This window comes from Rhodnius prolixus, unplaced genomic scaffold (genome assembly GCF_049639745.1).
Source record: "Rhodnius prolixus isolate KJV_2025 unplaced genomic scaffold, Rpr scaffold_10, whole genome shotgun sequence".
NCBI lineage: Eukaryota > Metazoa > Arthropoda > Insecta > Hemiptera > Reduviidae > Rhodnius > Rhodnius prolixus.
In genome coordinates, this window is record NW_027411615.1 from 212549 (window position 1) to 229992 (window position 17444).

Sequence of the window (17444 nt, forward strand, 5' to 3'; positions counted from 1 at the left end):
GAAGGCCCAATATTAAAAGACAAAACCAAGCTAAACAGAAGTGATCGATTTGACTAGATCGATTTTTTTAGGGGGGGGATATTTCGAAAACTGCTCCAACAAGTTTCTTCGTTAAGCTTGCGGGCCCATATGTAGGTCTGTAAGCAAGTTTAGTGCCAAAAGTTCACCTAAACGCAGGACTTCCTGTGGTCTAAGAAAATGTGAACACGTTAATCCTATTGAAAATTAAAAAAACCATAAAATAGTAAAAAATGAATTATTTAATATCCATATAAATTGTAAAAACAATGATAATGTTGTAAGCGACAAACGTGCCTTCAATACATAGCTAAAATTGCACAAATCCCTTGTACACAAGCATACTTCTGTACCATTTTTCAAAGTCATGCATCCTTCGTTTAAAACAGCACCGCCAGAATCCTTTTTACCCAAACAACCGCGTATGGTTTGATTGTAAGTACTGCTGTACGTGATACTTCTTACACAAAATGTTGACCTTCGACTTGGACAGTCAAACCAAATGTCACGATCTTGGGTATCGTTTAAATGATAAATCATTGGTGCCAGACAATCTGGTTTGGGCTTTATACTTGTTGACGTACACTGGTAGCATCTTAACGATTCGATTGGTCTTATTATTAAAATTAAGTGTAAAACTATTATACATTTCTTCTTGTTGATTAAAATCTTCATTCTTCAGTTGCATCCAAGGTTTACTGTAATAAATCAAAATTTTCACCAAATAAGCATTTTTTGTTTCAATTTCAAGGTGGTTAAACTAAGGATTACAAAACTAGCAACGAACTTTAAAATTAAGACTAATGGACTTTGTTAGAAAGAAAGAAAACGGTATGAAATAAAATTGGAGGTCTGCAGCGCGAAAGTCCAACCAAATCAGACTTCTAGAAATGGTAGTTTCCCCTGTCCACCTGAAGGGATGGTCAGTGATGTCACTTTTATGACGTAATTAGTTTTCTCGTCCCCCCCCCAACTCTTCTTATTTTCTACAGTATTTTTGAGGCGTTTACTGCAGAAGGAAGGGGCATGTTCCACGTTGAACTACGAGGTGTGGCTATTAAATAACGAGACTATTGCTGTAAAAAACATTTTATTTTCAATTTATACATATTTAGTTATTATCACCTTCAATATACACCCCTCCTCTATCCCTACAACGCTCCATGTGAATTTACCATTGTTCGAAACCGTGCTGGAAGTCTTTTTCTGTAAGAGCTCCTGCATGACGCGTGCTGCTTTTTCTTTCACACAGCTTCAACGGGGACTGAAATAGTGTTCCTTTTAATGCAGATTTGACTTCAGGGGAACAGATAAAAGTCACATGGGGCCCCAGGTCAGGCGAATAAGGCGGATGGCCTAAAACTGGGATGTTGTACTTGGCTAAGAAACGTCGTCTTGTCAGACAATGCAGAGTGAGCCGGCGCGTTTTCTTGATGGAAAGAACCCGTGACTTGTTCTTCCACAAATCGGGTCGTATTTTTCCTAACTCTTTCACGGAGTTGAGCAAGCACCTCACCGGTAGTAATGTTAATTAATTATAATCCGATATTTTCATCCGTTTTGGACGTGGAAGGGCGACCCGGGCGGTCATCATCTCTGACGTCTTCTCGGCCATCTTGGAAACGCTTGAACCACTCAAAAAAACTCGCGCACGTGATACAACATTCATCGCCATAAACTTCTTTTAATAAAAGATAAGTTTCAGGAGCGGTTTTACCAAGTTTCACGACAATTCATTGTTCTACTACATGTATAGTATCCATGTTTTCGGCAAAACGAAAGTAACACCTCTTACACAAACGACGGTTCCGGTCAGACGGATTTCTCAACAAACACGTGAGACGCTGCAATCGAAATAGAAGGCTTTACGCTGCACAGCTGACAGGTCGTTAGGATTTGGCGCATGCATAGTTCTTCTGTAGCAGCATCAGTCTCGTTATTTAATTGCCACACCTCGTATAGCCATTTCTTTCAATTATTTTATTATATCAAAATATAGGGCATCCTGTGCATTGATGGGGATCCCTAAAATGTCATTCGGGAGTCTATTTATCAGGTTTTGTTTAACCAGAATTTTTTTCGTTCATTAACCATCACCAGCAGCATCGGAGTTAATTTAAACCATTGACATAAACCTTGTAAAAAATAAACTAAACGACTTAAATACTGAAATTCCATTTTAAATATTTATTTCCGTTATTCTGTGGACATAGAGGATTAAAACACACAATTAGAGAGAGAGAGAAAGATAGACTCTGCCCCCCACCAATTAGCAACCCGTGTTCCCTAATCCAGACAAAACTACTTGGTCCATTCTAAAGGAACACTCCGATAATTACACGAAAAGTTGTGAACATAACCTGCTATTACTGTTCTCAAAATTATATTTCGAATCTTAATAATTAAATTGTGATTATTTTTAGATTGAAATCGATTAGAATTTTACATACTATCGATCTATCTATTTTTACTTGCTCCATCTCGTATCTTGAATACAAAAATAAGATCTTATAAAAATTATCTGGATGTTTTCAGAACAACTTAATAACAACAACAACAAAAATAACTTATCGTCATTATTTACAGATGCATACACGTCAATTGCAAAACCATCCACAGAGACGTGAGGATGACGTCAGTATGTTGGAACTCTCCAGGTATTAGATCTGGCCTGTTCTCATCCAGGTATCACGCTGCCGGAGTTTATCTTGGTGAAAAGTGGAAGAGAAGAGTTGAGCTACAGGATCCAGGATCAGCCTGAGTAGGCTGTTGTGGAAGGTTGTAGTGGTAAGGTTATAAGTTATTTAGTTGCATTCTGATGTGTGTACAAGTTATTTTCAAGGTTTAATAAAACTAAATTAAGTTTGTATTTATGTTTTATGGATATCCTTACAACAGAAGAGGGATATAATACTAATATTTTAGATTCAGAGTAAACCTAGAAATGTATGTACGCTGAAATTTCATTTTATAGGGTTGGTAAATAAGTTCGTTCGGTTTTTGAGAGTGGAATAAATAACAATTTTTTTGATACACAGAATAAATGTGAATCAGTTATATATTGACCATTCTTATTGATGACTTCTTGCCATCTTTCCACCAACTTCATTATACCGTGTTCGTAGAACGTCTGTAGCTTATCGTAGAAAAACCAATCAAAATGTTTTTCGACAGTCTTCTCATTATCGAAAGTTTTTCCGTTCATGGAGTTCTGCAATTATCAGAATAAATGATAATCAGAAGGTGACAGGTTCGGTGAATACGGAGGATGAGGCAAAACATCCCAGCGGTTAATTCCGAGTCGTCAATGACGTATGCGGTCTGGCGTTGTCGTGGTGGGAGACGACACCTTTGCAATTTGCCAATTCTGGACGTTTTGTGCGGGTTGCATGGTCCAGTTTGGTTGACTGCTAGCGTTATGCAGGAGACAATGCGTACATTCTTCGGGTGCAATTCCGCCTTTGAGCTTGTTTGCGGCGGCTCACTGCAGTGCTTCCATGATCTTTTACGCACTACATTATCGTAGTCGATCCATTTTTCATCTCCCGTTACCATCCGCTTTAAAAATGGGTATTTTCTTGACGTTTCCGCAACGAATCGCAAATGGATATGCGAGTGGCTAAGTTGGCCTCGGTTAATTCATGCGGTACCCAAAAATTGAGCCGAGAAACGTATCCCAGCCGGCGCAAATGATTTTTGGAGCTTATATATGATATGTTAAGTGCTGTTGCTATCTCTCTCACCGATTCGCATGGATTTTATCTGAATTAATCTCGGTCGGGCGACCGGAGCGGGGCGCATCATTAATGTCTAAATCTCCAGAACGGAATTTGGCAAACCACTTTTGGCACACGCATTCTGTTAGGGCATCATCACCATGAACACAACATATCTTTCTATGAGCCTCTGCAGCTCGTTTGCCCTTTTTAAAATAATAGAGCAAAATATGACCAAAATGGACTTTATTTTCTTCCATCTTTACAGCTACGCAGCAAGCGCCATAGTAATGTTTGTTAAACCGAAATCCATAGAAAGGTTAAGCTTAACATAATCTTTCAAATGAACAGTCGAGTTCTGCGCTTGCGCCGAGAATAAAAAAAAAAAATCGGAATGAATCTGTACCAAAATAAAAACCGAACGAACTTATTGGCCAACCCGATAGTTGGAAGATTACCTATTTTCAGTTCCACTTCTAGATTAATTTAAGTGGTGTAATCTTAAATTGCACAGAAATAGTTTGTTGGGAAATTATCTCCTCCCTCTATCCCAAGATCTTTCTTAAACTCCCTGGAAAAATGTTTCATTAAGAAAAATCGTCGCAATCGTTTTCAAAGAAATCCCAATAAGTTGTAAAAATAAGATAAAAAAAATGGTAATTATTCAGCAGAAAGATATTTGATCGTTAAATTTTCTTCAGGTTCTTGACAGTATCTCAACAAAATATAAAGTTGGAACTATTTGCACGATTACGTTTTTTAAGCTTGGGTGTTCGCATATTTACTTGCAAGAGAGTAGGGCCATTTTTCTCAAAAGAATCTTTTCGGGACTCCATAGATCTCGAAACAGATCATTGATCTATATCAATGTCGAAAATTGAACAAGGATAATTTACCCAAAAAATGAAGCAAAAAAAGAATGTAATTACATGCGTTTTATCAAGACCGTAGCAACCATAAAACTTGCAAAATTGCACACCAGAATACGCTAGGAGTGGTCTCGTCTTAAAAGTATTAGATATAATTTTATTTTATTTTTAGGCTTATCGCTATTGTTTAATATCATTTTTCCAGAAACTTTGTTCTAGAATTGGAAGAGGTTTTCTGCATAACTACACACTTTCCTCAGTATTACATTACAGCCAAATACATGGTTGTAAATAATTTTTTGTCAGTGATGGCACCTGATTTGCTAGGAAAAAAAAATTAAATCAGAGACATTTCTTACCGCAGTTGATCGTTCCGTTTGGGAAATTGATCACAGTTCAATCCTTTCGTGACTCAGTTTCCTTTGAGGGGGGGAAAATATCTTTTCGACTCAAAAATAATTTCCTACAATTTAGGAAAACTACTATCAGATCTTTAAAAATAAATATTTTTAAAAAAAATACTTAGGTCATATGGTAAAAACAATTTTTTTTTTAAACATATTTATTTTTTAAATGTACTCTTTATTATTGTGATAATACTAAATAAAGTCATGGTGAAATTATGCACATTTTGTGAAAAAATATGCCGAGGGTGTTTGTGATGAGGACATTGAAACGTTGTTTCAATCAGTCTGCTGTCTGTGCGCAAATCTTGGAGAAAAATAACCCAGAGATTATAGTCTTGTCAAATCGGCTGCCATTTGTGCTAGAGAAAAAACCAGATGGATCCTTGATGAGACGACCCAGGTGCATTTTAAATGTACTTTATTTTGTGTTTAACTTTTTCTATATTGAAGGGTTTCGTAGGTGTTATTTATATAGTATTCAAAATATTGGTCTCCAAAAATTGTATAAGATCCTCCACTAAATCGAAAAAAAGTTGAACTACCTTGTCCAGTATTTCTTAACAAAAAGATACAATAAAAAAAAAAAATAGGTCTTTATGTGCATAGTAAATACATCAATGATAAACAAGGCGCCACGGTAGCCGAGCGGTTAGAGGCGAGACCTGCAAAGCTAAGATGTATTGTGGTACTGGGTTCGATTCCCGTTCTTTTAGGCCTTGGATTTTTTTTAATGGTTAATAAAAAGAAATTTACTGTGAAGAATGTTTGCTAGTCGCCTCCGTCCACCGACACCTAATTGGTAGTTGGACGTTAAGCCCCGCCTGAAAAAATAGGCGATTACTTTACTTTTTACTTTAAACATTAAAAACCACTAAAATCAAAATTGGTTAGGCCGCACTACATGACCCTAAAATCTAACACAGTTGGTTAGGGATATGTTGATATATTTTTAATTTCTGCTCTTAAATTGTTTTTATTCTTCTTTGATCAGGGGAGAAGAAGGAGATTTACATTGCCTTTCTCACTGAGATAAGTACGGTGAGCGGATTCCGTTTGTTCGTTTCAGGGTTTTGGATTAGAACGCAATGAAAGATCTCTAGGAAGACGGTCGATTGTCTTCAAGAAGGAAGGCATCCAGGTCGAGGACTTTCACGATCTTGTTGAGTCCAGTTATGATAGACTGATTTGGCATGTTGAAGAATAATATACCGTAATAGAGTATTTGTTTTTTTTCCGGCTGAATAATTTTATACTCCTATTGTAATCGGCCATTAAAAGAAGCCGAAGCACAAAGCACTGCATGGGCTACCTGACCGAAGAAATTTTGAATGTCCAGTCACTCCTTTTTAAGCTTTTACTAAGAGAGCCTACACAACCTTTCCGACTTGCTATTATAATAATATAATTACAACTTTTAAATTATTGTAATATGGAAAAGCGTTTACGAGATCTATAGAAAGGGAATTAGGGCTATTTTTATTGGGATCAAAGCCCAGTAAAGGAGGCCTGGGTGGAGATCTTTGCAAGAGTTGTAGGGAATTTGTGGAAGCGGTAAGGGGGTTTTAACAATATAGCCTTTAAACTGTACAATCAGCACAACCATTTACTAATTAATGTAGAAAGCAATAATTTTGACGGAAGTCGGTATAAAAAAAGAAATTTAGCTACAAAAAAATATTTACTGACCACCCTTCAATATTTCCAATAAAAAATCTATCAACAACGGTCAAAAACAAACCATCACAATTCAGTAATTAATATTTTAGATTGAGAAAAAAAGAGATTGATCTGTTCTTTATTTTCTATTTAGAAGTAAATTTTTAATTTTTCCTTTTTAATGTAAGGAAGAAAAAATGTAAAATTATTTTCACAACAAGAATAAATTTTTTTAAACAAAAATTGATAGATAAGTACTTATTAGTACGTAGAGTTGCCGCGAGGAAGCGCCAGCTGCTTGACTGGTAGGTGCTAAAAAATCAGGTTATGATCCACAGTTGAATTGTAGGAAAACAAACTATTTCGCATACTCAAAATTTTCCAGGGTTCCAGTTTATACATTTTATTGAGAAAAATAGTCGAGAGTTTCGGAAAAAGTTTGAAAATATAAAAATTTATTTTGTTGTTTGGTACTTTGGGATCTCTCCTTTAAAAATATATCTACAAGACAAAGAACTGTAATGCTGAAATGATACTTTAGTGGGGCTCCATTTCAAATCTAATCTCATCTGTAAAATTTTCCATGAACAATGTTTTTGTTAATATGAAACACGATAAGTTTAAAATAAATCGTCAAAGCCATTTCGAGAAAATCTAAAGAATTACTGATCTTCCTATCAGTAATGTTGTACTTTCTTTTGAAGGATTTCCTTAAAACACGCAATTTTTGCTACAAATTAAACCCACCTATAAATGTATAAGGCATTAAACTGTATATTATCCTGAACTTACTTTAGAGGGAAGCCCCTCTGTATATGGATGTAATGTTATGGGCTTTAAAGAAAAATCGGTGGAGACAGTTTTTCATTAAAACGAAAACAAAAACACAGGAAAGAGGCACTTCAGATTGACTTTCTAAAATCTCCTTTTACGAACTTATCGGACCTCTTAGCGGTCTACTTATATGTTTAGCGCACTAATTAATTTGTATTAACAAATATGGAATGGGTTCAGTGCAGGTGGTCTAGTGACAGCTGTAGCCCCAGTGATAATTCAAGGCGGAGGTATGTGGGTCGGATGGCCCGGCACATTCTTCAAAGAGGGTGTGATAATTCCAGAATCACATCCAAATGATAAATCACCAACGGCTAAACTTAAATCAGATAAGGTAGGCAGGTATATTCTATTAATTATTCTTCTGATATTAAAAGTACAATAGAAAGTTCGTGATTTCATTAACGATTAAAACTCGAAATTGTGTGAAAGAGTTAAAAATTTTAAACGAAGGATCACTTTCACATCTTTTTAACTTTATCTGTATTTTACTCGAGCAAGTATTCACACTCATATGAATGTGTTTTCAAATTTACTCCACATATACTTGTCACAAGAATGTTGATTAATTCGTTTATTTTGCATAATTTCTTGAAATTACTAGGAAATCGAAAAGTAAGACACATTATTAAGCGATATTACTCCAAAGAACTAGTAAGAAAGAACAAAGTTTCAGAAGATGTCGTAGTACATAAAGATCTCTGAATCACTAAGAGGATTATTATGCAGAAGAAGAGCGTAATATTTCTCTTGAATTCCTAGTCATTTTGGAATAAACAGGAATGCAAGGATGATAAAACAGTTAGAGAAACGGCTTCCCTACTGTCGAAGTGTTTGGTCGCATGCCTAAATTACGATTTGAGAGAGTCAAAATTTAAGACAGTGATACGTAAACAAAGAAGTTGAACACCATCCAAGAAAAGGGGCTGATTATTAGATCAATAGTATAATACAGGAAAAAATACGTGATAACTTTAAAGAAAATATCCTCTACAGTTAGGAATAGTTGATAGTCTTTTCCTTAATCTGCCTTTTCCAATAAAATAAGGTTTGGTAAAATTAAAAAACATTGTTCATATTCAAATATTCAATTTTTTTTATAAAAATTCATTTTATAAATTATAAGAATACGTCATATATAACCTACCCGTACCTACGGTCAGAAGGCTTACGGAGGAGGTAATGGTGCTAAACATCTGGGCTTAGTACGCAGTAAGGTCTGTATGACGGAACCAGTGAAAGGCGCAGAAAAAGTACAAGTTTTTCTTTGACGTACTTTCTTGTTAGTGAAAGGTAATTCAGAAAAATGATAATTTGAAAGAAAATTTATCAATTATGTACTCGTACTAACATTTTGAGGAAGCCATTTGAGTACACTATGCTTGGAAGGATTTTATTTTGTTTGTATACACATCTATTATATCAAATTTGAATGATTGTAGATTGTGCCGGTAGTGATAAATGAAGAACTTAGTGATCTCTACTATAACGGATGCTGTAATTATACTTTCTGGCCACTTTTTCATTCTATGCCTGATCGAGCGAGATTTTCTACTGATTACTGGCATGTAAGTGGTTAATCAAAGTACTAAAAGCTTTTTAAATTGAATTACTCTGCATGAGTTTTAAACTTTTTTATGTTTTAATTCCAGGGATACGAAGTAGCCAATCAAATATTTAGTGACAAAACTATCGTGGCTCTAATGAATACTCAATATTTTGGAAAGGATAAAGATGTGATTGTCTGGGTCCATGATTACCATTTAATGTTGTGTTGCGAGTACATTAGAAAGGTTTTCCTGGTTTTCTTTTAAAAAGTTGTTTTTTCGTTTTAACTTGTTTCTTATATTAATGTTTTTATTACTTTTTCCATGTGTGCTTACTTAATTCATCCATTCGTGTCCTTCTTTTACGTCCCCTCCAGAGAGAAAGAGAGTAGGAGAGACTATCTTAACCTCGTTCATGCACACTGTATAAGGTCTTCCAATAACTTCTAGTTCCTTCAGTCAGATTCGTTTAGTTTCTTTTGGGAATGTTATTTTAAGGCCAGTTATCGATTCTTCCACTATCGTTCCAGGATATTCTTCGTCTTCATCAAGATTTCGTAAAATCAGGCTCTTATTACCTACCTGGGATGGTCGCTTCCAGAAGTTATTTTCGGTAGCAGTGAGTTTACATTGTAGGTGGCTAATTCACTTACCAAGATTCTGTCCAGATTTTTATTTTATTTTATTTTTTCTTCAGAATAGCTTTGTTAATGAATTCTTTTTTTAAATTTATTTTCTGTTAGCAAAGTATTGCGATTTTGTCCAATTTTCTATTTCGATTTTTCACCGGACAAATACCTACTGAAATCCTGGTGAGTCTGAAAAGGTTTTTCGAAAAAAAAAAATTTATGAATACTTTGAACAACTCAAAAACTAAAAGTCATTTGGAAGCACTTAGGACTTATCGAAGGAAATCCGTTAAGCGTAAGTACCACTTATAGTTTTTCTCTCCTTGTTATGATTTTCTCGATAGATCTTCAATGATTTTTTTTTTAACTATAAGAGCACTTGAAGATCTACTTGTTCTATTCTATTTGGAATATTTACCCAGAAAATTTCGATTAAGGAAATTCTGGGAGACGCTTTGTTGGGAACATGCTGCAGTTCCAGACTTCTGAGATCTGAGGTTTCTCACTCTTCTTGATCCTATGTAGGTTTCTTTCTATTCTCTCCAGATTGGTATCTTGTTCTTTTAAATCTTGGGTAATCGCTATAGTAAAATAGCATTTTTGAATGTCGTTTTCATGGAGGATTGAAACTTTTTTTTTGTAGTTTTAACACTTGTTAGCGTTATTTATAAATAAATAATTTATAAATAATATTTTTTGCAGGCAGCTCGATTCAAAAATTTGCGCATCAAACTGGCTTTCTTCTTGCATATACCATTTCCCAGTTGGGATATTTTCCAACTGTTTCCATGGGGTGATGCGGTACTCCAAGGTTTACTTGGTTAGTTTCATTTATGGTAATTGGAGTTAACTCTATTGTTAATTGAACTTGGTAAGAATATAATATTATTTTTAAAAAAAGTTAATTGAAATTCAAAGAAAAAAAAAATGATAATCTCAGAATGAGCTTGGAGGTTATGGTAGATGGTTTTCATTGTTTGGTTTTGTTTGATTGAGGAACCGTTCCATATCCTTTGCCCATTGCAAGCAGGAGCGAGACTCATACTGTGCGTTGGGCTATCTGGAGGCTGCTTGCGAGCGGTACTCAGAGCTAACGCTTACTGGCAGTTGGTAAAGTGGACCCCTATCGCGATGTCAACGGATGGTATGGCCCCATCTTTTATAAAGAATATAAATCATTATTTCTGTTGTCCATTTTTTCTTTTTCAATTTTTTAAGTAATTTCTGCCATATAAGCGCAGCGTTCAGTAATATTAAACCATAATTAAATGGCTAAAGTCATGATGAATATATTGTGACGAACTCTATAGATATTGACGCTATCTATTTCTCCAAATTGTACCATGGGTATTTAAGCGAATCAGCTACATCAGAAAAGTTTTGAACATTGATGGAGAGTTTGAAGCATGTTGATGCTTATTGCTTGTTGTAGCTCTTCGCAGATTTCATGCAAATAGTTTCTTTGGGGTCAAGAAATACAGCCCAATGCTCATCATCCCCGCAAAATCTTCTCATCTCTCTTCCAGGTAACTTTCTTGCCAGGCGGTGGTGAAAATTGTTTTAGTGTTGGTTAATGGGGATTGGACTGGATTGGTCCACACCAAGCGAGTCTGGCTGAAGGTTATTCGTAAATCCGGTAAAGTGAAGAACGCCTCTACTAAACCATTCCTTATTAAGTCTTAGCAATATCAGCTAGCTGATATCGGTTTCATTTGTAGATTTGACAATTAAGGCTGAAGGCTATAAAAGACTCGAACGGAGATTATGCTTAAATTTACGAGTTTTAAAGCCCAAAAAAATTTGGGGATAAATGTGCTGCATTAAAAAAGAAAAGAAAAGTGAATGATCATTTCTTGAATTAGTTTTAATCTTTAATTTAATTCGAAGGACGATTTTAAATTATTAAAGAAAATATTATAAATTGATTTTTAATAATTAGTTCGTTTTTTTTTTTTAAAAGGAAGTGATTTAATTGGATTCCATACTGATCAATATTCCAAGAACTTCATCTCTTGCTGCAATAAAATATTGGGATGTAATGTAAGCTACTCAAAGAAGTTGGTAGAGCACAATGGGAGGACTATAATAGTGCAAACATTACCCATCGGCATCCCATACAAGTTGTAAGTTTATTTATTTTCTCATTTTCAGAATTAAGAAAAAGAAACCACTAAAAAAACATCTTCGACTAAGCACTGCTATCATCGTAAATGCCTATCATAGTTAACTGTTGAGCAGATCGTCCATTCAGCCAGAATCTGTTTCATTTCAACTTCACAAATTTTTCTTCTTCTTCTCCAAAACCAAGTTTACCTTAGAATAACCTAAATTCCGAATTTCACAATCAAATTTGAGCAAACGAAATTTAAATTAGAATTTTAATTTTTTTTTAAAAGATCATTTTGCATCCAATTAAAAAACAAATCTGATGTCTCACGAGATAACAGCAACACTCTCATAGTTCAATTATTACTGTTGATTTATTCATTTTTTATATTTGTAGGTTTGATAATCTTTCTTTGAATGCAAAAAGAGTACTTGATGGTCAACATCGAATTATCCTTGGAGTTGATCGACTGGATTACACCAAAGGATTGCCATATCGGCTGAAAGCATTTAAGCTTTTCTTATCCAAGTATCCTCAATTTATTGAGAAGGTAAACATCTAGCATTATATTTTTAATACTAGTTTTCGATTTATTTTTATATTTGGGTTCAATATGTTTCAAAATAATCAGTTGCTCAGTTAGCTGCAGCGGCTCTTCGATTATCATAAAACTTTTTTTAACAGATAACTCCGTTTAGTGATAATTTTTTTCGATTTACTGCGGAATCCTATTGGCTGTCGTAATTTACATATAAATTTTTCACATCAAGTGTCTACAAGAAAGTTTAGATTATGTAGATCTAATTTTCGTCTTCAATTAAATAATAATCTCTATTTAATTGGAAAATTAAATACTTCAAGAAATGCACACATTATTCTTGAGCAGAAATTGTTGAAATACCTTTCTGCCAAAAAAAGGTGAGAGAAGACGGATAGTGAGTGATTTGTCTAGACAGTAACTTATTAGTTCTTGTGGAAATATTACTCGTCAGCCTCCTGTAAAGATGTGGATCACAACTTGCGTAATGTATTTTATTTTTGGTTATTAAGGACTAAGCTCTTTAATTAGATCTATTGTACCCTCTCGGTGGAGACCCCAGCACTCTCAGGTAATGATTCTACTCGCCCAGATACTCTAGGGCAGTTTGAATAGGAGAACATTTTACTTTTTCATTTCTTTTTCTTTTTTTTTATATTATAGGTAGTATTTCTACAGATAGCCGTTCCTACACGTACCAACGTCAGAGAATATCAAGCACTAAAGCATGAAATGGATGAACTCGTCGGGGATATAAATGGCCAGTTTACTACGGCTAATTGGACACCAATAAGATACATCTCTGGAATGCATTCTCAAGAAAAGCTGGTTTCACTCTACAGGGACTGTGATGTAGCCTTCATTGCCCCGATAAGAGATGGTGAGTATAGTGAGTAATCACGTACTCAAATCTCGAGATTTCATCAGAAATCCGAGATAATTTACTTTTAATTGCGTAAACAAGAAAAAAGAATTTCTAACTAATGGTTTTAACTAACTGAAATTAAGATTATCCTACCAATCAGGCTCTCAGATAGCTCTATCGTCTAATTAAAACGACGGTCACAGATCTGATAACAGACGTACATCTCTGCAAAAATCATAACTGACTTACGGTTGTTCTGAATGGATGGGGGCTTATAAAATTGCACTGAATAAGCTTCGAAAGCAAGATACCTTCGAATCGCTTTGAATGAACAAATTCACCGGGTACTGTAAGCACCTCACAATAAAAGACTTAATTTGACTTGGAAAACACATACATTTCTGGAGAACATGCATACTTACCAGAGGCTAGAAGAAGTTAACAAACCGACGTCGGTTAAAAAATTAACTATCACAAAACTTATATCCAAATTTTACCAATTACCATAATAATAACCAATACCAGTGACTAAAGTTACGGAGTACGATTTTATAAACGATTCTATAAGACAGTTTTTTTTACCTGGATGAGAATGTTAAAAACATATATCCCATGTGTAAAAATATTGTTGAGTAAAACTAGATTCCCTTTTCTATTTATCCATCTCATGTGTGACATCAAACTTGGTACATGTGCGAATCATATAACTTCTTATTATATTACCCAGTTTTCACATCACAGCTTTTGGTTTATATTACTTAAAGAGTTAGTAAACTAACTAATTTAACTACGTTTGAAAGATTTTTTGGTGTTCACATCATCTCATGAAGATTATAACTATCTTATAAAACTAACTAACTAAATTACGTTTGAATAAATATTGGTTTCCACATCGCTGCATGAGAATTATAACTATTATTTGAAACTAGCGAACTTAATTACCGAACGATGTTTGGTTTCCTCATCACAGCATTAGCGCTTGCGTTTTCTTAAAACTAGCTTTTAACTATCGATTAAAATATGAGTTTTTTCCACATCCCAGCTCAGGTCTAGCGTTTCTTAAAACTAACTTAACTAAACGAAGTTGGTTTTCCTCATCACAGCTTGGGATTAGCCTTACTTAAAACTAACTTATTAATAATAAGCATCTATGTGGTATTTGGCTTCCTTATCGCAGCTTGGAATTAGCGTTACTTTAACATATCTTATAACTAATTAACAACTAAACAATAATATGTCCCCAGAATAATTTAAGCTTTTTTCTAAAATTAACCTATGTTAACAAAATTTCTTTGTTTTTACATCATTGCCTCACACTTATAGCTACAAATTTACTAAATTAATTAATTTAAAACTATGTTTGACTTCCACATCACTAAGTGTCAGGATTTGGCTCACTTCTATAGCTTCTTATTTATTTAATTCGTATTAATCATTTTTGACTTCCATATCATCGCTACTTTGCCCTAGGTCTTACAATTTAATGTCATACTGGTGCTTTTTTTTTTTTAATACAATTTACAAACTTAAAGTCTCTTATAACTAAGTAGTATTTAAATTTTTTGGTTTCCACAACCAAGCTTGATGTTGTGATGGACAGTGTTGTCTGTAACGAGAGAACACTGTCCGGAGGCCGGCAGTGCACTGGAAAAAGCTCCGGGCGCTAATTGCCTCAGCTGTTAATGCGCCAAAAAAAAAAAAGCTTGATTCAACATCTTCATTATCATTGGACGTTCTTCATTATCCTTGATCTTAATCATTATCTTAACTATACTTAAAACTAATTGTTTGGAACATGAATAGTTTAATTTGTTAGGTAAACTATAATGTTATTTTCGTGAAACGTCACCAAATAAGCTACACTTAAACTAACGAAAAGCCTTCTTTAATTCTGTCAGTGAATAATTGCCAGTTTCTCCGCCGTTTGGCGTCATTTTAGGAGTCACGGAACCGTGGGCGATTGAACTTCTTGAGATCTTCATTCCTTATGTACAGCATTGAATATAAATCCATTGGTAGATGGCTTCTGAAAAGGCGGTAAGAGTAGTTAGTCTCGTCTACTTCGAGAACCATTATTATGTATGTAAATTTCAGATCAACCTCTACTTGTATATCAAACCTCTTTTATTTATGATTTCATGATTGTCAGTTCCAGAGTATCTCAAAACAGAAAATTCTTAAATTTAGATTATAAATATTTGAAGATCGCGTAAGTTATCACATCAGATTTAATTTTTATTATTTTTGGCAAGAAGTGATAGTCATTGTCTCCTGAAATAAAAATCAGTCGCTTGCGGTTGAGTTTTTTTTTTTTCTTTCTCTGTCTTTTAGGTATGAATCTGGTGGCCAAAGAGTTTGTAGCGTGTCAACAGAAATCCCCAGGAGTACTTATAATCTCACCCTTTGCTGGGGTCGCAGAATCAATGAAAGAAGCGTTGATTGCTAATCCATTAGAACCAGAGGAATGTGCTGAAGCCCTTCATAGGTATGTTGGTATTTTTAATTTTGATTAAGCAAAAGGGTTTTGGGCTGCTACGTACGAGGGTCGTTTGAAAAGTCCGTGCAAAGTCAGAGAGATAGCACCACTGGCGCGTATCGAGGTTATGTTTAGTTAGTAGCATCTCTTGGAAGAACACACACCAAGTTTCAGCCAGATCGGTCTATTTCTTTGGGTTTGGCATTCGTTTGAATCGAGGAAGTCGAGTGATTTTCAAAAAAATGGACGAAAAAGAATTTCGTGTGTTGATTAAACACTACTTTATGAAAGGCAAAACGCCTGAGGAGACTAAAGAGAAGCTTGATAAACATTATGGTGACGCTGCACCTTCGATTAGAACAGTTTATAAGTGGTTTCAAAATTTTCGGAGTGGCCATATGGGCACAAGTGACGCTGAACGTTCTGGACGCCCTGTTGAGGTTACTACTCCAGAAATCATTGATAAAATCCATGATATGGTGATGGATGACAGAAGAGTGAAGGTGCGTGAGATTGCTAGCGCTGTGGGCATCTCGAATGAACGGGTACATAATATTTTGCATCAACATTTGGACATGACAAAGCTATCCGCAAGATGGGTGCCGCGATTGCTCACGCTTGACCAAAAACGAAATCGTGTGAAGTGTTGCAAGGACGGTTTGCAGCTGTTCCAGAAGAATCCGCAGGACTTTAAGCGTCGTTTCGTCACTGTGGGTGAAACATGGATACATCACTACACTCCTGAGACCAAAGAACAATCTAATCAATGGGTTACCAAGGGGGAATCTGCGCCAAAAAAGGCGAAGACCGTTCCTTCGGCCGGAAAGATTATGGCGACTGTCTTTTGGGTTTCGCAAGGAATAATCCTCATCGACTATCTGGAAAAGGGTAAAACTATTACATGTGCATATTATTCATCGTTATTGGACCGTTTGAAAACCGAGCTGCAAGAAAAACGCCCACGATTGGCCCACAAAAAAGTTCTTTTCCATCACGACAACGCACCAGCTCACACCTCAGCAGTTGTGGTCGCAAAATTAATGGAAATAGGATTCCAACTCGTTTCACATCCCCCCTATTCTCCAGACTTGGTTCCCTCGGACTACTATTTGTTGCCCAATATGAAGAAATGGCTGGCGGGATAAAATTTTATTCAAACGAGGAGGTGATTGCAGAAACGAATGGCTATTTTTCAGACTAGGACAAATCCTATTATTCGGAAGGGATCAACAAACTAGAGCAGCGTTGGACGAAGTGTATAAGCCTAAAAGGAGACTATGTTGAAAAATAAAAAAGGTTTACCCCAAAAAATTAAGTAGTTTTTATTTTTGCACGGACTTTTCAAACGACCCTCGTAATTTGGATATCCCAACTTTTGCGGAGCAATAGACTAGTTTGATAAGGGTGATTATTGTAATAGAATATCGTTTAGTGGTACCTAAACAGTTGTCATAAAAAAAAAAAAAATTTGTGATAGAGAAGTTAATAAAGAATGGAATTGGTATATTCTTTTTAGAGCATTGACCATGTCAGAAAATGAAAAAATGGTAAGAATAAATCATCTGAAGTACAGAGAAAAAGAGGGTAGTGTAGATCATTGGGTGAGAACATTCTTGGAGACCATGAAGTCTGTTTCCAAGACAACTCATGGTGAAGCTAGCCCACAGCAGCCTCTCACTGAGGAGGTGCTTAATCACGAACTAAAACATGGGTAATTTTTTTGTTTTTTACTTTAAAAAAGCTCTCAATGTTTAAGCTTTATCTTTACATTTCACATTGTAT

At 35.1% G+C, this 17444-nt stretch overlaps 1 protein-coding gene and 1 long non-coding RNA gene across 12 annotated transcripts in view; one reads left to right on the plus strand and one right to left on the minus strand.

The window, feature by feature from the left end:
* The window catches only part of LOC141457225 (uncharacterized), an 84436-nt gene that overhangs the window by 54524 nt on the left and 12468 nt on the right, over positions 1-17444 (plus strand). For 4 of the 11 annotated variants that reach the window (XM_074133893.1, XM_074133894.1, XM_074133898.1 and 1 more), the window contains exons 1-10: positions 5164-5410; positions 7681-7834; positions 8943-9068; positions 9153-9293; positions 10379-10496; positions 11637-11799; positions 12180-12333; positions 12985-13201; positions 15518-15671; positions 17179-17373. In XM_074133893.1, coding sequence (XP_073989994.1) covers positions 5247-5410; positions 7681-7834; positions 8943-9068; positions 9153-9293; positions 10379-10496; positions 11637-11799; positions 12180-12333; positions 12985-13201; positions 15518-15671; positions 17179-17373 — 1586 coding nt within the window. In that variant the 5' untranslated portion in view covers positions 5164-5246. Of the gene's footprint in view, positions 1-2604; positions 2806-5162; positions 5424-7680; positions 7835-8633; positions 8794-8942; positions 9069-9152; positions 9294-10378; positions 10497-11636; positions 11800-12179; positions 12334-12984; positions 13202-15517; positions 15672-17178; positions 17374-17444 lie in introns of those variants that run through there. The other 7 variants (XM_074133895.1, XM_074133896.1, XM_074133899.1 and 4 more) reach the window with 6 other exon arrangements.
* On the minus strand, positions 243-5100 carry LOC141457227 (uncharacterized). The gene is made up of 2 exons (XR_012460275.1): positions 4963-5100; positions 243-716 (listed from the first exon to the last, which is right to left on the minus strand). It is a non-coding gene; the product is annotated as an uncharacterized lncRNA (long non-coding RNA).